The sequence below is a fragment of the Cicer arietinum genome, chromosome 4 (assembly GCF_000331145.2).
Source record: "Cicer arietinum cultivar CDC Frontier isolate Library 1 chromosome 4, Cicar.CDCFrontier_v2.0, whole genome shotgun sequence".
Lineage (NCBI taxonomy): Eukaryota > Viridiplantae > Streptophyta > Magnoliopsida > Fabales > Fabaceae > Cicer > Cicer arietinum.
This window is the reverse complement of record NC_021163.2, coordinates 15,529,013-15,551,052: the sequence shown is the minus strand read 5'-3', so window position 1 is coordinate 15,551,052 and position 22,040 is coordinate 15,529,013. Positions and strand designations below refer to the sequence as shown.

General features: G+C 25.7%; 1 protein-coding gene across 3 annotated transcripts; it reads left to right on the top strand.

Moving 5' to 3' along the window:
* Positions 1–13,953: 13,953 nt before the first annotated feature.
* On the top strand, positions 13,954–20,125 carry LOC101508974 (lipid phosphate phosphatase 2-like). 3 transcript variants are annotated; one of them, XM_004496979.4, is made up of 8 exons: positions 13,954–14,131; positions 14,251–14,341; positions 14,823–15,041; positions 15,555–15,642; positions 15,841–15,950; positions 16,333–16,423; positions 16,566–16,814; positions 19,717–20,125. In XM_004496979.4, exons 2-8 carry the CDS (start codon positions 14,291–14,293, stop codon positions 19,917–19,919), a joined length of 1,011 nt encoding a protein of 336 aa, XP_004497036.1. In that variant the 5' UTR covers positions 13,954–14,131; positions 14,251–14,290; the 3' UTR covers positions 19,920–20,125. The 3 variants fall into 3 exon arrangements, with proteins under 3 accessions (XP_004497036.1, XP_027188937.1, XP_027188936.1); XM_027333136.2 differs by lacking the exon at positions 14,251–14,341 and having other exon boundaries at positions 13,958–14,131; XM_027333135.2 differs by lacking the exon at positions 13,954–14,131 and having other exon boundaries at positions 14,339–14,451.
* The last annotated feature ends 1,915 nt before the right edge of the window (positions 20,126–22,040 follow it).

Genomic DNA, 22,040 nt, shown 5'->3' with positions numbered 1-22,040 from the left:
GAAGGATACAAAAAAAATAATTGATCGTATGATGGTTGAGGAAGTAATATATTCATTCACATTTATTTGAACTTTTTAAATAATTTGTTTTTTATACTTGTCATAATTACGTTAGCTTATTATTTACATATCAGTTTTATTGGAGACCTTATCTCGGGTTCCAACATGAAGTTTCCGAATAATAGATGGTTACTTGAACTGCATGTACCTATCTGCATTGTTATCATATTATTGAAAAACATCATACAAATAGAGTCACACTTCAATTCGGCTTATATCAACAAATACCACAACCACCAGATGACATGAAATTGTATCATGAGGTCGACATGAGACATGGGGTTGATGATAATTGGAACTGAGTTGGAGGGAAGAAATTAAAAATTGAAACAAACATCAGAATTACGTGTTGTAAGGTAAGATCGTAGAAGGTGTTTTATGTATAGCATATAATATATTATTTAGTTTAGACAACACACTAAATTATTTATATATGTCGAACAATATCTTTGTGATCCCCGTTTACAATCGTCTTCGTATCCTCATGTGCAGTCGACCTCCTAATCAACCCAACAACAACAGAACATAACATAATCATCGTTATCATAACCTTACATACATGTCCCTACGAAAGAAAAAAAAAAAGGTTAAAGATTTAAAAAAAAAATCTTCACAATGAATTCTGTTTTTTACATTTTAGTAATATATGATCCGAACCAAACACAGGTACAAAATATATGAACGGTATAAGTACGATAAACCGCGATGGGTAGTTTCCAAATGCATCAATGTTTAATTTTTAATAATAATAATTTATTCTCTTTGTGTGAATTTCTCATCATATTTATTATTTAATCTATACATTAAAAAATTAAATATACACACTAAAAATAGCAATATATATATCAAAACTAAAAAAATATAAAATATATAAACTACTCTTTCATTTAAAAATTTATAAAATAAACTCATATGATCAAATCAAAATAAAAAATTAAACATTATAAATATCAATAAAATTTATTTAAAAAGACTAATTTTATTTCTATTAAAAACATAAAAAGAAAATTTAGAGAGGATTTACATTTATAGTTGTGTACACGCGATATCGTATAAGGCAACGGCATGAGAAGAGATGACAGCTAATAGTAACTGTCATGGTAACGGTCACTTTCACCAGACCTCTGACCAGCATACATGAAATGAATTATAATGTTTGACCATGGCCACCCAAAGGAATTCAGATTAATCCCCATGTACTTCCTTCTAGTAATAATATTTTTTAGTAAAAAAAGATTTTATCTAAAATAGAAATTTCATTTTGAAAAAAAACACATTTTAAATTTTAATACGTTAAAAATACTACTTTTAAAAATTACTAACTAAATATTTATATAATTGGATTGCTTAAGAAATGTCCCAAGCATTTGAAAAATAAATAGTAATTTTCCTCTGGTTAACAAATGCTAGACATATATTTAAGAATTAAAAAATTAGCTGAATATTCCCCTTTAAAATTATTTTTTATTTAAAAAAATTAAATACATCATTTCTAAGATAATATTTTTATAATTGATTTATTAACATGTATTTTTATTATCTTATAGTTTTTATTTGAAATTGCCATAAGAAAAATCAATTAAGTTTATCTTCTTTTTATGTTCACATAAAAAAAATCCATCTATTACGTTTGAGATTCTTATATATGAGAAATAGTAGATTAAGTATACTTCATATTTTGAAAACATATTATAAATTATACAGAAAATAAGTAATATATTATCCATGTAAAATAATTTTAGAGTGATCTCTTATGAGAATTTCACATTCTGCAACATCATTTTATTTTTGTAAGTATATATTAAAATTGATAGTGTGATGTGATAAAATAGTAATTTCTTGTTGGATAATAGGGTAAAACTATTTATAATATTAGGGTATATCGATTACGTTCTAAATTGTATAACAATTTTTTATTTTACTATTTTAAAACTAAAAAATAAAATAAATAATATTTATTGAAAAAATATTTTTCATATCAATTTTACAAGATGTTTTAAAAAAAATTAAAATTGAATCAATTTAAGTGATGATATTGAAAATTTAAATAACTAATTGATCTGGATTTTTTTTTCACCAAAATATGAGTAATGTTTATTTTATAAATTGAAAATCACATTTATTTTGATAAAAGTTACATCCATATTAAAATATTTTTTTACAAAGATGTAACTTACTGTGGAACTGAGTAATAGTAATGCTAAGTACACTAATATATACTTCATACACTCTAGTATATAAGAGAAAATTATATTGACAAAAGTTAATATAATTGATTTAAAATTTATATTTAAAATATCAATTTTTATTAATCCAGTTTTGCGTTATATTTAGCACTAGAAAGAGTACTTGATAATAAAGTTATTATGTATTTCATAAATAATTTGATATTGGTGAACTAAATGATAATGAATAAATATTAAAAAAGAGGTTCCATGTTCAATCTTGCAAAACTAACATAATAATTCATTTTTAAAGAATACAAATTTTAACAAAATAAGTAATTATGACCACCGTAAATAGTTCAGTTAGTTAATTAAATTATAGATTATCTATTAAGAGTAAAAACATGCTCTGGCTAAGGAACAAATTAAGATGGAAAATCGTGGCTTTACTGCGGATTGGATTAGTCATGATTCTTGCACAATATAATAAACAATTGATAAAAAAATAGAAACAATATAAAATACAAATGACAAAACGTAAAAAGAAGAAACGTATGGGTTTGGCTTTGCCATAGGCACGTTAAGATGCATCATCATTGAAGGGTTGTAGTCAAGATTTAAATCATAGCAAGGATCTTAGTGAAATGGATTTAATTTTGAATTAGATTGTTGAGAAGGCTACTAAAGCCCACTAAAATTGAATATTCTTCCTAATAATTCCACCCTAAGACAAAGACTAGGCTTTTTATAAAGGAGATTAAATGGCCCCACACACTCCCAACTTGGTATGGAAATTCCAATCCAATGACATGGATTGGATAATGAGCTTGATATGAACTATCGTGTGCGGGTCCATTGTGACTAATCCAATAATATAATAATATAATTAATAATAAATTAATAATTAATAATCAATTAATCCGATACAACTCATAGTTGGTGGCCAAGATGCTGATGCTTCTCTGTTCTGCTTGCTTCTGTGCTTCTTATGGAGAAATGCTCGGTACAGGAAACAATTTCTTACAAATTGAATATTCATATTATAAATGCAAAATGTCGGATATTGTTTTAATTTATTTTCATACAATGTAAAGATGCTACTGGAAATGGAATTGATTTTTTTTTTCTCAACAAGTTATTTGTTGTCATAGATAGGTGAGAATAGGTTACACTAAAAGTCTAGTCGGTCTAATTTATTAAACAAAAATACTAAATTCAAATTTTTTATTTATAATTTATTTATTTAAATAAATTAGATCTAGATTCTTTAAAAAACTGATTTAATATGTTATATCGACTTAAATACATGTAATTAAAATATAATATCAAATAAAATAAAATAAAAAGACTCGTATTTGTGTATTAAAAATTCTTTATTTTTTTATTTAAAAAAACTATTTATATTTCTATAATAAAAGAATATTTATCAAAATTTTAAACCTTAATTTTTACTTTCACTTTATACCTATTATTCTCTCTCAAAATCATTTGCTATAAATATAAATTTTATATATTATTTTTTATTTTATTAATAACTATTGTTGATATATACATTGAGTTTGTTGTAAAAAGTACGAAAAAAAGGATATTATAATTGTACATTTACAACAAATTTGTGGAGGTAAAATTTGTAATTTAATTTTTTTTTACAGATTTTCGATGTAAAATTTTCAATTTTAATTTTTTTTAGCGAATGCTCTTATAACATTTGTTAACTTATATTTGTGGATGTTGGTACTTGTTGTATGAGGAATGAAATGAAAATGGGAACATAAAGGGAGAGGGTGTGATGCATGCATATATCCTTCGCAATGAACGATGGATGGGTTGTGTAGTCTTTATGGGACAGCCATTAAGTTTGAGGTGAATTGGGTTACCCTTTTAACAAACAGACACTTCAACCTCAGTGAGACCACCAGTTTCGTTTTGAGAGCCCCCAGGTGTGTCCAACTAATATTACCACTCTTCTTTAACACCGATGCATTATTATCTTTATAAAAATAATTAATATTCTACGTATAAACAATGTAATGGAAAAGGGGAATAGACACCGATGCCGAATCTAACACCATCATTGTTTCAGATTCCATTTTTTACTATTTAAATAAATTTCACGTGTACATGTTATTTATTTTTTATTATATAATATAATGTTTAAGCATTTTCAACCAAACATTTAAAAATATTACACTACTTTTTAATTTCATTTATTAAAAAAATAATAATGTAGTTATTAATTCTTTTAAATTTTTTATTATTTTTATATATATCTTTATTGAAAGTTGTGAAATATTAATTATTTAATAATAATGTAAAAATAAATATAACTTAAATAATGAATATATCTTAAAAATTGTAATTTTTTTATATATAAAATCAGGGGAAGTATTAAATAAATCTAACTAATAATTTTATATTTTTCTATTTTGATATTTTAATATTTATGTACGACGCACCTAAAGTGTTTAGTAGAATATATCTCTCACAGCATAAGTACTGTATTATTTTTTCCAACATTGGGAGTACCTATACCTATACCTATATTGTATATATTCTCGTAGCATGTTTGGATTCACGTTTATATAGTTATGTGCAGGTCTCAATGCACATTATATAAAAAGTTAAGATTTATTGTATTAGGTTAGACGTACATTTAGTCTCTTTGACTTCACAATAACTTATAAATACATTATAGATTATAAATTATTTTTCAAATTCGCCAAAATAGTTTCACAAGTATATGTGTGTTAATAAATAATATCAAATAAATAAATATAAACAAATTAATTTCTTATTATTCCGGTGCAACAATAACAATTGCCACTTATATGAATATGTGTGTATTGGATTATGAAGAAAATTTTAAATGATTTGAATTTTTAAAATCAACTATATTTACATAAATTTCAGAAAAAATGATTGTTATAATTTATGTTTGGGGAGTTTTGAATAAAATTGTTTCAAATGTGTATATGCATCTGCCTATTTTAATAAATTTTATAACTGATTTTATATTACCGCTAAAGATATAAATTTAAGTGTGTATTTGAATAATCAAATAAATAATTGATTTTTGAGATAACGTTATATTTTTCATCAATTAGTTTTATATGATTTTTTTATTTTTTAATAATAATATCTTTAATTAAACATGTCAAAAAAATTTATAGATGATTTTTTTTAGACAAATGTTGGGATATTATATTAATTTTTTTTTCCTTCACCAAAATTAAAAATTGGTCCTTTCACTCACAACTTTTTCAATTTTGAGTTCAAACCAGCTGAACTATCTAACATTTTATTATATGCTATGATTTCAAACAGAGAAAACCGCATTCAAATATTTTTCACACATCTTATTATAGTGGAAGAGCTTGAACTTAATCATTGGAGTGATTACATTTTTTAAATTTTAATAAATAAATAAATAAATAAAATTTAATATTATGTTGTATATAAGATTTTTAAGTTGTAAATTTATAAAAATATATTGATGATGAAACTCTTAAGCTTATTAGATAGATTATATCAAATTTTGATTGATATTTTTAATAATTTAAAATTAATTTTTAAAAATTTATAGTTTAATTGTTATGTTTTGTCAATGTACAAATTTTTATACTTTCAACATGATACAAACATCCATAAGTTTGACTTTAAAAATAATTATGATAAAGTTCAAACTATTTTATTAATGTGATGGTTACGATTAATTGACACTATAAATTATCTTTACATCATCGATTCATACAAATTGAAATCAAATTTTTACATTATTATTACAATTTACTTAACTACAAGAACAAAAACAATATATTCAAACACAACACTTTGTCTAAAATATCAATATTGACATAAGATTGACAAAAGACAATAATTTGTTTTGAGTATTAGGTGATCTATTTTAAATTTACGTGAAACTATATCTCAAATCAATAAACATCAGATTTATTGGTTTAGCTCAATTTTGACTCAAACTCATAAAAAAATATCAAACTAATTTAATTAGTTTATTTAGTTTGATTTTTATATCTTCTGATAAAATTGACGACTCACATAGTTGAGATTTTTTTATCAGAATATCCCTTTTTTTAAATTATAATACCAAAATGCCCCACTTCTAAAAAATAATACCAAAATGCCCCACTTCTAAAAAATAATACCAAAATGCCATACTTTTTAGCCTCAATTGCTCATCGCAACCTGGGGATGCGACCTTGTGAAGGCAAAGTTTTCTCAACGTAGTTGATGGTCGCATCCTGGGGATGCAACCTTGTACTGGATTTTAATTTTTTTTTCTTCTTGGATTTGTTATTGGATAAATTATATTTATTATTATTCCAATGTTGAATCCACAAACAGATTACAACGAGGATCAACCACAACAACCTCAAGTTGTTCAAAGGGCTAGACGAGTTCGACGACTGCGTAGATGTGGAATAAAGGTCATTTAGATGAAAATAATTAATTTTTATTTGATGTATTTTTTTTATTTGTAGTATTTTTTCCTTTTTTTTAATGTATTTTTTCTTTTAATTTAATGTATTTTTATTTTATTTTATTAATAGAATTTTCTTCTTTTTATTATTATAATTATTAAAAATTATATAATATTATTAAATTAATTATTTTTATTATTTATAATAATATTTTGTATTTTTTAATGTTATAAATATTTTAAAAATATTTAATAATAATAAATATAATATACCCAATAACAAAATTCAACAAAAAAAAAATAAAACCTAGTAGAAGGTCGCATCCCCGCGACCATCAGATAACGTGGGAAATTTTGGCTTCAGTAGGTCGCATCCCCAGGTTGCGATGAACAAAAGTAAGACATTTTAGTATTATTTTTTGAAAATGAGACATTTTGGTATTATAATTTTAAAAAAGAAATATTTTAATCAAAAACCCCACATAGTTGAAATTTATGTTCGAAAATGTAATTCATTTTATAAATATAGTAATTTTTTTTGTAATTTTTTTGATAAATTATTTTCTCTATTTATTTTTAATAGACAATTTGAATTATGATTTAGTAAATAAAAATTGATATATTAATCTATAAAATAGATTAATTTTTATCGTCAAAATTATAACTTGAATATCTTTTATAAAAAATATTAAAAAAATTATTAAGATTTTGGGAAGACTCTGATCATCCTATATCTCCAAAAATTTCCGTCAATGTTTTATTATATTTAGCAAATTAACAATTCTTTGTTTTAATACATCTGCTTGGACTAACCTTATTTTTTAATTGAAAATGGCGGTAAGTTATAAAAGTTTTTAAAAACGTAGCTTTAGAAATAAAGTTGACTTTTTCTTTTGACAAAATAAAGTTAACTCTTAAATAAAAAAGAATAAAATTTAATTTTTTTTTGTCATAACCACAATAGCTTTCATGAGACTTAAACGGAATCTCATTTATATTTATTTACATTGCAAATATGTGGTTAAAAACACAGGTTAATGATTTAAACGTAAAACTTTTATTTTGTAATTTGTCTTTTCAACTTTTAAAAGTTAAAATATGATTTTTTAAAATAAAACATTCCTATTGTTAATATTTTTAATATTATCTTTAAGACGCATATTAACATAATTCATGTCAGTATTTCTCAAGATGAAAGTATAACACTTACATAATTTGTAAATAAATAAAGGGGAAATCCAATTTCTAAGAAGAAAAGCAAATATTAATACTCTTATTATTATTATTATTATTATTATTATTATTATTATTATTATTATTATTATTGTTGTTGTTGTTGTTATTATTATTATTATTATTTTAAATACTCAATATTAATTATTAATTTTATTAAAGAGAGACATTGAATCTGCATAAACCATCAAATCACCTTAAAACTCCATTAAGTGGTTAATTTTGATATTACTTTGTTTCGGATTTTGATCACTTCAAATGTGATTATGTAAAATGTCTTTTTTTTTTTTAATTAGATCATAATGGTCTTCATTATCACATGAAACTCTTGAAAATTTTAGCCATATTTCTACAACTATATTCCTATTTTTAATTTTATACCAACTAACTATATATAAAAAATATTATAAAAAAGAAATTAATCCGAACCTCGCTTTTTTATTTATTTCTGTTTTAGAAAATTCAAACTTAAAATTTTTAAACTTTGTTTCGGATTTTGATCACTTCAAATGTGATTATGTAAAATGTCTTTTTTTTTTTTAATTAGATCATAATGGTCTTCATTATCACATGAAACTCTTGAAAATTTTAGCCATATTTCTACAACTATATTCCTATTTTACATTTTATACCAACTAACTATATATAAAAAATATTATAAAAAAGAAATTAATCCGAACCTCGCTTTTTTATTTATTTCTGTTTTAGAAAATTCAAACTTAAAATTTTTAAAATAAAAATATATTTTAAAAAATTTAAAAGTTTAATTTTTTAAAATATTTTTGTATTATGAAGAACTCAGATTTTAAATTTACCAACAATATACACTACTTTCAATTATTTTGTTTTGAAGGTTTTGTATGTACCAAATTTTTTTCACCTTTTTATATTTTGAAAATTTAAAATTAAATTTTTTAATACACACCTTAATATTTTGTATTTTTGAAAGGAAAAAAATTAATATATCAAAAAATTGACTTTATTTTTTAATTTTTTTAATTTTTATAGAAATAAGAGTAAGATGGAGTTTCTATTAAAATGTGGAAGTATGAATATAACGATCTGATATAGAGTAAATTTTTCAGAAATCATAATAAGTGTCCGAGTTCAAATGAAATTGATAAGGTACCCAACCCACTAAAATTGCTAAAGTAATACATAAATGTTTGGGCAATACTTCAAGCCCGTAATGACTTTTACTGTGGAAAATATTGTATAATAGTAAACATGATTTTCATAGGCAATTGAAAAATGACTTTTATGATGAAGAAAAATTGTAAACGGTAAAGATGATTTTCATGCTGAAGAGAAATTATTAATTGTAAAGTTAATTTTGATAGTATGTAATTTTGTTTAAAGAAACAATACCATAAAAATAAGGAGTTGGAATAATAAGATGATCATGGGTCAACTTTTTCTTATAATAAAATTAACAATTAATTATAAAAATTGACTATTTGAAAAAATCATAAAAACAACTTTTATAATAAAAAATTATGAATTGTGAGCCAACGTTTACAAACACAAATATAAAAACAACTTTTTAGGTGAGAAAAATTTATAAACTTTTAAAATACATCGATATCAAAAATTAAATTCACAATATAAATATGAGTCAACTTCTTATGATCTGAATCAGCTTTCGTTGGTATTACTTCTTCGTCGTACAAATTATTTCATTTATAAAAATACTTTTACAGGGTCTTGTTGCCTACTCTAATAGATGTGGGGGTACACCTAAAAATTCTGTAATACAAAGCCACAACTTCGATAAGGCCCAACTTTACAACTAAACAGTGAACAAAGCTCTCAAGGTAAGGGTGCTATTTTCAGCTGCTACAACATAACACTAGCCACTAGGTCCTCTGGAGTTGCATTTTTTGCACAAATTTTGCTGTCTAGATGTAAACTTTTAGATAATTTATAGCACCCTCAAAGTAAATAAATTAGAAGACAAATACAAAAAAAAAAAAAAAAAAAGTAAGTATGATTTTTTTGACAGGTAAATAAATACTCAATTTGGTCTCTATGTAGTCACTTACTCACTAATTTAGACTTTGAACTATATAAATATAACAAGTGGTTATTAAAATATTTTAAATTCATTAATTTATTCTTTGAACTATCATTTTCTTTCATATTTTGTAAGAAACTAATGGACTAAATTAATAGATTAATAATAATTTAACCACTAGTTATTATATTTCTATAGTTTGAGAATCAAATTAAAGGAAAAGTAATTTATAGGCTAAATTCATTGTTTGTTCATAAAAGGATAAAAAAAAAATGACTTCAAATTAAGAAATCAAGGAGGAACTAAAAAGTAGAAGAGGTTTGTGTAATCAAAATGAATTTAGTTCATTTAAAATAAGAAATCGATAGAATATCAATAATTATATTATAATGATTCATGTTTAATTATGGATGTGTATATAACATTAACTATTTATTTAATATCACTTTAGAGAAATTTAATAATTAATCGTGAGAAAATAGTGCACTTCTTCATATTTCATTTATATCCCAATGGTTCCCTTGTAGATGAACATAGGAGCTTAATTAATGCACGCGGAATCACTATTAGATGAAAAATTGTTCCTTATTTTAGTCTAATTGCAATACATGTATCGTGAAAGGTATCATAAATTATATCATTAAAAGTTGCCCCAATAAAATAAAAAAATGAATAAAAGTGGCAATAAGAAATAAATATTAAAAGTCGGTGACTTTATATCTTATTTTCTTTCAATATGATATATAAATTTATCAATAAATAAATATAAAGAATACAATTACTTTTTTTTACATATAGTTATAACTTATATAATTTTTTTTACAATAATAACTTATAAACACCAACAATATATTTTTTTTATGAGATGACATGTAACAAACCAAACTAACGTCCGAACCTGATAACCTATTATAGGTTGATTTGAAAATAATGAAGTAAACACAATGACTTACAAGTAATTACTGAATATTAAAACAAAATGAATTACAAAATACTAGTAAGCAACTAAATCACGATTCATGGTAGGGAAAAATGTCGTCAGACATAGACGGCTCCCAAAATCAACATGCCTTGGAAGCCTAGAAAATATAGGTGAGACCAATTGTGGCAGGAAATTCAAACTTCTAGGCCATTTTAATTTCTTTCATTTGGCCCATGAGCTGCCATTTTTGTTACACATTATGACCAAGTGTAGCCCTCAACCGTCACGGTTAGATGATCTACCTAGCTAATTCTAAATGCACAACAAAATTGAAGAATGAAGTGTAGTCAAATAGATCATTGGAAATTTTTTATGCTTGATATTATTTGAAATGTTTTTTTTTGGACATAAAGCACGGAAGAATTATCCTATTGAAAACGTTGGACGATTTATCTTGATGTTTGTTAGAGAAACGCTATGGCTAAAATCTCTTTGAATGAACGTAATAAAAATATTATGTATGCTAACTACACTTTTATAGTTAATTATTATAGATCAAACACTTTTTTTTTGGAAAAGACTAAATAAATTATTTTTGGTCTAAAGGTAATAATGAGTATGTGGTGAAAGAAGTTTTGAACAATATTGAAGATTATGCAAATATTTTGAACTTTTTGTTTTAAATATGAAACTTTTTTATTTTATTTTTTATTTATAGAAAATATCGAAAACTTTGGTCATTTTATAATATGAACTTGAAATTATGTTTGAAAATATCATGAAACCGTTTATAACTATTGAAACTATTGACTATTAGAGATGTTTTAATTATTCAATTAATATCAAACTGTGAAATATTTCTGTACATATATTTAAATATTTTTCAAATGCACCCACAACTTGTAAAATAATATTACAGTTTTTATAATTACTATAGCTTCTCTTGAGATAATTTTTCTGAAATTACAATTATTAAAACCTTTTTTTTTTGAGGTCCGTCAACAAAAAAAAAACTTATTTTTAGGTGTCGTAGGTGTTTTTCATCCATTAATTCTTATAATTGTCTCATAACTCATGATGGTCGGAAAAACTTTAATGTCCACGTATTATATATCTCTTTTAGTGGAGAACGTCGTATATGGCATGGATATATATTAATAAAAACATTAGATGTCACTTGTATATCATAACATAGCAATCTATATCATGAAATATAGATAACTTTTGTTCTAACAAAACATAAAATTTTGTTAAAATTAAATTATCATTTTTCAAATCTGCTTTTATTAAAACATGTGAACATAACCGCATGATATACAAATAACAAAATTGAGGGATTTAAGAGGGAATAAGAAGTTATTCCGCATAGATTTCATTTTACTTTCTTTTAATTTCTGATATCGTTAATTTCTTATTAGACTGTTAACAATTTTTGTTTCACTGTGTTGCACTCCTTTTTTTTTTTAATCTTAATTTTTTAGATTTTTTATGTAATATTTTTAACGAGGCCGTCATCCTTGTTTCTTAAGATTTTGGTCTATTATGTGATATTTTTATACTCAAATTTTTTACTTTTAAAATTATTCAGAGGAGAGGGGAGGAGGCTAAAATAACTATAAACCGTTTAAAATCTTTTTTCCCCTAGAACTAAATACAAATTTTATTAATATTTCTCCATTCTCCTTGATTGTACTAAATATATTTATATTTATATTTTTTTCTCTTCTATTAAAATCATTCTATTCTCCTTAATTTAATTGAACCAAACACACCCTTAGCTTCAATGACTTTGTCCTGTGCTATCGTAACGGTTGAACTCGACGTTAAAGACAAGAGCGAAAATCACGCTAAGATTTCCTCGTCAAATTATCCATAATTTAATTCTTCCTATAAATGAAAACAAGGAACAACAATAAAATTACACAATTCATTTTACTTCTCATTCACATTTTAACTTGAACATCAAAGTGTTTGTAAATATAACATTTCACTTTAAAAGACAACCATCATCCGTTATTTTTATGATCACTACTACTTGAGATTTAGGTCCGATCAAGAACATATATACATAACAAAATAACATTATAATGTGATTTGAATGTATATTTATATAAAAAAATTAAAAAATTGAAATTAATCTAAAATATTATTTAATCTTGTACTCCCAATATAGGTAACATTAATTAATGTTATAAAGAAAAGGTGACATTGTGCGGTCCCATATATATATGGATGGACCCCGTCGGCGATGCGGACGTCTCACCCGCCATACAATGAAGACTTTCATACATAATAAGTAGGAATCTCTTGGTCAATATAAATTTCGACAAAAAATAATATATCCATCCAAACTTGGTGGCTATATTAAATTATAATAAATAAATGATCAAATAATCAGCAAAATTAGCTAGTCATTACCTCACCTCATTATGCAAAATTATTGAGTAGACTAACTCTCATGGTAAATATTCTTCGAGATTTTACTTTCTATTATGATCCGTAAAAAAATTAATTTCTATTATGTTTCATTGAAAAAAATTCTTAACAAGTAATGTGATTGAGCTCGAACAATCAACAATAGTTTAGTTTTAAAAGTTGCACGATTTTTTTTTATTACAGTTGTCGCGAGTTTGCAATATTACTTTTGCAAGCGTTTGAAAAGTGATGCATAATTCAGTACAAAGTCCTAGTTCCTTCAAGATGAGTTTTGGAATGTTTTAAACGGCTCCAAACTCTTATCAACTGAGGACTAAAAAAAGTTTCATCTAATATAAATGTTACATTCTTGCACCAAAAAATATATAAATGACCTTCTTTAAAATTGTAATTTTTCAATTAAAAAAAAAATCATTTATTTAAATTAATAAAATAGATCAATTGAAAATAATATGAATTTAACCTTGTTATGGTGAGTTTGTTTATATATTTATTCTTTTGAATTTTAGTTGAATTTAGTATTGTATTCCATCAATTTAAATCAATAAATATATTTGAATAAAAATAGCATTTATTGGAGTTATTAAATAATTTTTTTAAAGATATAAATTTGAAAGAAAGAATTAATATTAGAAGTTGGTTAGAAAATTACAAAAGTTGGTTAATGGCAATGGTTACCTTGGATGTATCGGATTGGATAGAGAGTGAACCACCCCGCGCCAAACCATTTCATTTCAAAGCGGAAACTTCACCGTTTTGTTCCTCTTCATAATAAACACAATGAACGGTTTTCTTGAATAATACTTCAAATTTTCCAATAAAATTATCCTACTCTTGGAGAGTAGTTGGAGACTTTTCAAAAGGTAACAGAGCAGGTCCATATGTTCAATTTCTCCTGTTTGAGATAAAATATCTCTATCATTCACTCTTAATTTTCTTATTTTCACATTCCCTTTCTTTTGTGTGCTTAAATAATTATCAGATTTTGGTGACTCATTTGTCTCGTAAATTAATTCCTTCACATGGCGTTGCGGGCTTTCTTGTCTTTTGCTAAATTTTCGACATTCTTTCAGGTTTTTCAAATTCTCTCTCACTTTCTTTCCCTTTTCTTCGAGTTTTTCTTTTCTTTTTGTATTTAATGAGTACTCTCTCACAGAAGTAAAAAATTAAAGGTTCTCTTCTGGTTAGTTAGTTCATTGTTTTTTGGAATTATTGGTTTTTTATTTATTTAATTTTAAGGGATAATTGTTCACTCATAATTTAGATTAGATTAGATAGTTCTAAATTGCGGTCTACGATTGCAATTACTACTGCGGTATAAATGTTTTAGAGTTTTTAGCAACAACATCACAATCCCAATTAGGTTGACACCTAAATCCCTACCTATCATTTGCAGCATACCTGTTTTCAATTTGATGATTAGCACATTTAGCAAATTTTTATTTGTTCTTAAAACCATCTAAAAGGTAGTTTGAAAGAAAATGATTTAAAGTGATAATTATGTACTTTTCTTTAGCCTATTAATTAAAATTTGTGGCAATTATATATGTACAGGGAGGGAGACAGATTGACCCTTCTGCACATACAATCAAGTCTCATGGAGCAACACTTGCAAGAAATCACATTCATGATTGGCTTATATTGGTGCTTCTCATGGTAATAGAGGTTGTCCTCAATATAATTCATCCATTTCACCGCTTTGTGGGAAGGGACATGATGGAAGACCTTAAATATCCAATGAAAGGCAACACTGTGCCTGCATGGTCTGTTCCTGTAAGTTCCTTTACTCTAAAATTATACTGTAATTCTCTAGGTTGCTTGCATATCAAGGGTCATTTTTTTGTCTGTTTTTTAGTTCATTTTACCTGCAAAGCTTTCAAATTTTTCATTGTATTTAATATAAAATGCTAGCCGCCAGGGTTGAATATGCTGACAGAATTTACAGTATGCTTTAGTTAGATTTCTGCTAGTCTAGTTAATTCAGTTTCTTCTTGATCCTTCATCTATGATATTGATATGTATATATTAGTGTAAGTAATGAAGTATATAACTGCTGTATTATTCATTGTTGAAATAAGTACGTTTTGCTTCAATATTTGATAGTAATATATAGCTAGCTAATATACTCCTATTTTGAAAATAAAGTCTTCTTCAAAAAGATGTGGAACAAATAAGATTCGTTTACTTTTGTTTGAGTCCCGCACGTCTTATGAATTAATCACATATTTTAATTTGATGCCAATGATTATAATTAATCTTTTTTTTTCTTTTGTTAATAATGATCAGCTATATGCGGTTCTGTTGCCAATTACTGTGTTCATATGCTTCTATTTGCGCAGAAGAGATGTTTATGATTTGCACCACAGTGTTCTAGGTAACCTCGCCAGTTAAAATATTTTTTTATAGAATTATTGTTTTTCTTAATAATCTAAATCTGACAACATTTATTTTATGGTTCACATTCACTCAACTAACTAAGAAAAATAATAGCATAGGTTGATTTTAACGAAGAATTAATATGTTGAAGAATTGGTGAATTTGTTGTTAATGTATACTTCTTCATTGCTAACAGGCCTCCTGTTTGCTGTTCTGATAACCGGTGTTTTGACTGATTCAATTAAAGACGCGGTTGGCCGGCCACGGCCAGACTTCTTTTGGCGTTGCTTTCCTGATGGAGTAGCTGTAAGAAAAAACAAATACTATCTCATTAACTTGATGTGTTTGTGCTTTTTTTTTCCTCGTTGTCATTAATATTAGACATAAAAGTTTGTTACATTTAAATTAAATGTAAATGTTGCTTTCTAGGTACTTATTTGTTAAGTCTCCACCTACTCTATATATTTTGTATTTTTTTCTCTCATTCTATCAATATAAAATTTATTTTCAGTTTAAATAATTTTTTCTTTTCCACAACTTCAATAAAGATTCCTAATAATTTAACTTGACTGTGTTTGTTTATGATGTGGATAGAAGCTAGCCGCAGATGTTTCTACAAAACCATAATTATCATTTTATAGTACACTGCCTAGGAAAGTGATCGTTAACTATTTGATTAAACTTACAGGTGTATGATAAATTGGGAGGTGTGGTTTGCCACGGCGAGGCTAGTGATATAAAAGAAGGACATAAGAGTTTCCCAAGCGGCCATACATCATGTGAGCAACGAATTTCCTATTTTGAGTTAGTTTGAAGTAACATTTAACAATGCATTTTATGTAGACAGGCAGAATCTGAACACAATTGTATTTCTCTTATATAAATAAATGTTCCTTTAATCTGATAAATTTAGTTTGGCAGGGTCCTTTGCTGGTCTTGGTTTTCTCTCATTGTATTTATGTGGGAAGATTAAAGTTTTTGATCGCAAAGGGCATATCGCAAAATTATGCATTGTGTTTTTTCCTCTACTTCTTGCCTGTCTGGTTGGAATCTCTCGAGTGGATGACTATTGGCACCATTGGCAAGATGTATTTGCTGGGGGTCTTCTAGGGCTTGTTGTTGCAACCTTTTGCTATTCACAGTTCTTCCCTCCTCCCTATAATGATGATGGTAACATCTCTATCTCTCTATTAGTGTTTGCCAGTAACATTGTCGTTTATATCTTGATTTATCCAATTGTTTGCTTTTGCAAATTTAGTATTACCCCAACTAAAGCTCAGAAGAATGATATCATAAGCTTTGTTATGTTGGAATTATACAAAAAGCTATCATAAATTAGTACTATCTCACTGTCTTGTCTCATTCTTTGGTTGTTAATTTCATCTAAGGCTGTAGCCATAATGTGCCGGCCGTCAAATCGTTTGCTGCACATAATAGATTGTTCTTGACAATTAACCTCTGTAGTACCCAGAAAAGAGAAGGGTTTTTGCCCTTAATTAGATTCTTGTGTTCACGCCAAAGTCATTATTTTCCAAGGTTTTTTTTTTTTCATAAATGATTTTCGGATATAAATTTCGACATCATATCACATACGGTTTTGGTTTTTTTGTTAATATTTATCTCTCATCGAATGATAATGTTGGGAAAAAGACATTAGGTGAGGATGCATTTTATACATGTACTATGTCAATTTTGTGTGCAAATAACACACAAGTTTTGTGTCATATGTTTGATGAAATTTGAAATCTCAATTTTCTGGTTACAGAGTATTTGACTATTATATCACATCTTTATTCTATTTGGTATTTCCTATTTTATATTGATACATCATTATTTCATCATATATATAAAAGAAATTATTTTCTAACTAAGCCACTAAATTATAACTTTTTTCTCGGCTAAAAACTTTACTAGACATAAATTGTAAAGGGCTTTCCTCACCCTCTCATTTGGTAAAACCTCTAACTAATCTACTTTTTTTTTTCTCACGTGGTAAAACATATAATCTGTGTTGTTCATATTTTACATGTTCTAGTTCAGATTTTAAACATAAAATTTCATTATATTTATTAATGATAAATAATTAATTTTTTTTAATATTTATCGATGATTAGTATTTATCATGTATTTTTATATATTAATGGTAAAAAATATGTTGTGTAATTTTTTATATTCTAAATATTTGTTTCATATTTTTTATTGTGGTTTTGTGAAAATATATATATATATATATATATATATATATATATATATAATATTTTGTTTATATCTATCAATAATAAAAATATGTCTCGTGTTTCTTTTAATATTTATTAATTTATCACTAATAAATATTTGTTGAGTGTTTTTTTTATATATTATGAGCAAATACTTGTCCAATAATTTTTTATATTTATCATGAACAAATATTTTTGATGTATTAATGATTAATATTTATCGAGTAATTTTTTATATTTATTTTGATAAATATTTATTCCATGTTTTTTTAATATATTTATTATTAATAGATATTTGTCATTGCGTTTTTTTATGGGTAACTTATAAATATAAATAAGAAGATTAAATCAAAGAAAGAATAAAACGAGAAGACATAACTTCTTTGTAAGTGATGATTTTTACATGCGAGAGGGAATGGGAAAGTAGAAGAAAGAAAGGAAAATAAAATATCTAATAAATATTTATCTGTAATTTTGTTGTTTTAAAGGCAGTTTTTTACTGATGTTGTTTTTGCAGTTTTTTTTTACAGTTTTAAGTGAAGTATTTTTATTTTGCAGTTTTTTATACAATTTCATGTGAAGTTTTTTATTTGAACTAAAAAACTAATTAAATATACTACCATTAAGTCCTTCAATAAAAAAAATATATCAAATTTTAAATGAACAATGCTGTAATTTTCATAACATTTTCTTTTCATATTGATAATAGATATTAATTGTAGAATCCATCAAACTTTTGGGTTGGACCACTTATTCTGCACTGAAATTCGGGGGACAACTAAACTAGCACCCCTGTTTTTTTATAACACGCCCACCTTATTACAAGTTTATTTTTGGATATTTATTTTTTCATATCCATTTTATTGTTGGAGGTTAATTTTCAAACTGTTTTTCCTGTTCGAAAATAAACTTTCAAGGGTTAAGAGTGTGTTATTTAAAAAGGAGTGTTAACAATTGTACCTTGATTATAAAAAAAGAAAAAAACAGCTGTATCTTGAAAAGATAATTTTGACCATATGATATCAATTTAATGACAAATATTATTTAGTAATAATCTAGAGGATATGTGATGTGAGGCGAACTATCTTAAATCAATGATCGAGATAGAGATAGATTATTATGTGTAATTGTAATAACTTTTAATTGTGGTGGTGATAGAATATGCAATTACACTAAAATAGATAATTTATATATTTAAGTTAGTTGTAGAATTTATATTAGCCTTACTTTATTTTAATTATTGTTTAGTTGGACTTTTTAGCTTTGCCTTTTATTTTGTTATTTACTATTATCACAAAATGTAGTCTCATTGAGACATTTCAAATTACTTAAATGAATGAAAAAAAAAATGTCTTTTAATTTTTTAGATAGTTCTAGCGTTTTTTCCATTTTTAGTTTAGTTAACTTTGATAGGAAAAAAGCGAATGAAGTAGATCCCGACTATGGGCTAGTTTGTCCGCCTTTGTTAATCAAACTAAGATGTTTCACACTATTTATTTTTATAATTTATCGTAATAGCGTAGAGTATAGACGGGAAGGATGACTCATCCAGTCTCCAGAGCTCCATTTTTTTAGAAACACAAAAAAATATTATTTTTACTTAGTACTTAATTCTATATACATACATTTGAATTATAGTGATTTAAGTTTAGGATTTAAACTCAGTAATGAGTACTATTGTTTAATCTTATAATTACATGCATATTTATCAAAAAAATTGTTTGATTTGTATATTATTATAATTTTGTCTATATTTGTTTGTTAGTTGTTTGAACATTTTAATGTTGTATCTCTTAAATGAATTAGCATCCTATTGAGAGTTGAGCTGCAATTGACTTTATTATACTTTTATTCAGGATGGGGTCCATATGCATATTTTGTGGCTATGGAGGAATCAAGAGTCATTGCAAATGTGAATCGGGATTCAGCCGCTGTACAAGACACCGAGGATAGAAGGGTTACGAATCAAGTGGCAAATAGGAGAAATGGTGATCATTTATTCACTCCTTTCACTTATCTTAGCCCAACCTTGGAAGCCATGGAGATGGGTCAGAAGTGAAGTCATGATGATTTTATTATAATAACTGTATTTTTCCTCCCTAGTTCCTTCTGACTTTATTTTGTGCATAATTATAATTGTAATTGTTATTCAAAATTAAAATGAGATCTCTATACGGCAACTCTAGATTTAGCAAACCAGCAATATTGTGTAGTTTCTTGAATTAACTTTTTATATTATTAATGATTCAATTTGTTAATCATCAATGATAACTTTAGAAGTAAACTTCATTTTTTTTTCAATTAGAATTATATACATTAAATATGGTCAACTTTGTACACAAAATAATGGTCAACTAATATTTTTATATATACAATTTGACTTATTTTTCTTTCTAATTCATTACATATGAGGAAGTATTAAATAAAATACTAAATCTTAATCGTATATTAATTTTGGTCCTATTTATATGAGAAGATCAATGTATTCAACAAATATACTTTAATAATTGTAATTATATTTTATATATTATAAGACTTAAAAAATCTCCAAATTCTTTTTTTATAAATAGAATCGGAGGAGAGGGAGTATTAGGATTGACTTAGTTCAAAGAACAAGTATAGTTACATTGATGCATATACACCTTAGGCGCAGTTAGTAATGGTTGGATCTGAGGAAGGCATTATACAGCGAGGGCTTATGTGCCTGTGGCCGACTCTGCACCAATTTCATACTAGTTTTTTATAGTACCATATATATACTACTATAATCTGGAAATGGAAAACAATGACTAGGGCTATTACGATAATAAAAGTTATATTTGCACTTACAAATTAAATAATTTTTTATTAGTTGTTAATTTATGACACACACACACATATATATATATATATATATATATATATATATATATATATATGGTAGTGTGTTACTAATTTTTCTTTTGCTTTTTAAATTAGTTGAAGTATTATAGATAAATAATTCAAACACTACCACATGTCTGTCTGTTTTTATTTATAAATAAAAGTGTCGATGTATTTAATTTAATTTAGATTAAATACACGAACACTTTTATTTATAAATAAAAATAGATTAAATAATAAATAAAAAGTTTTTTTAGGTCTTTCTTTTGAGATTAATTGAGTGATAATGTGTTAGGTTAAAGTCAAAAGGATGTCAATGTTGAATGGAATTAAAAAGTGATTTGTATTTAGTTAGAAAGGTTATAATACAGTTAGAAATTATTTAAGTTGGTTACATAAGTACTGTGCAAATTTTTTGATATAAAAACTATAATACCAAGAACATTCTTGGTATGTAATTGATCAATATTCGTTTACCAGAACATTTAGTTTTTTTCTCTTTTTCTCAATTTCAATTCCTCTTAATCGTATAATATGTTTATAACAATTTGCATCAAAAGCTTGGATTCTAATCAAAGGGAAACACGATAGACAAGTGAGGGGAATTAAAACTTGGGAAACACAAGTGTGAGTGAAAGAAAGAAAGAAGAGATGAATGAAGGAGGATTTCCATCGAATCTGTCAGTTCTTGATTGGAAGAATTGGGATAGGTGGTCTGCATCAATGAGATCATTGCTTGGAGCTCAATAAGTGTTTAAGATTGCTCAAGATGGCTATAAATAGCTTGGTGCAAATCCTACAAAAAGAAAACATACAACCTTCAAAAATTGCAAGAAAAAGGATTGCAAGACATTGTTTTACATCCAGCAAAGTGTGGACTCAAACAATCTTGAGAAGATTTCAAAGGCATCTACATCAAAGGGGACATAAAAGATCTTGGTTAGGTACTATATAGGTGGGTAAAAGGCCAAGAAAGTGAAGCTCCAAATGCTAAAAAGGACATATGAATTGTTGCAGATGTAAGAAGATGAAGTTGTGGCATATTACTTCAATCGTGTGCAGGCTATTGTTAATCAGATGACAACAAATGGTGAATCAATAAATGAAGTGGTGGTTATTGAAAATATCCTTAGAATATTAACACAAAGGTATGATCATATTGTGGTGGCTATTGAAGAATCAAAAGATCTTGATAAGATGAAGGTGGATGATTTGCAAGGCTCCCTTGAAGCTCATGAACTGAGAGTAAGAGAAAGATGTGCAACAACCTCAACATCTCAAATGTAGACCCTGCATGCTCAAGTTAGCAAGAAGATCA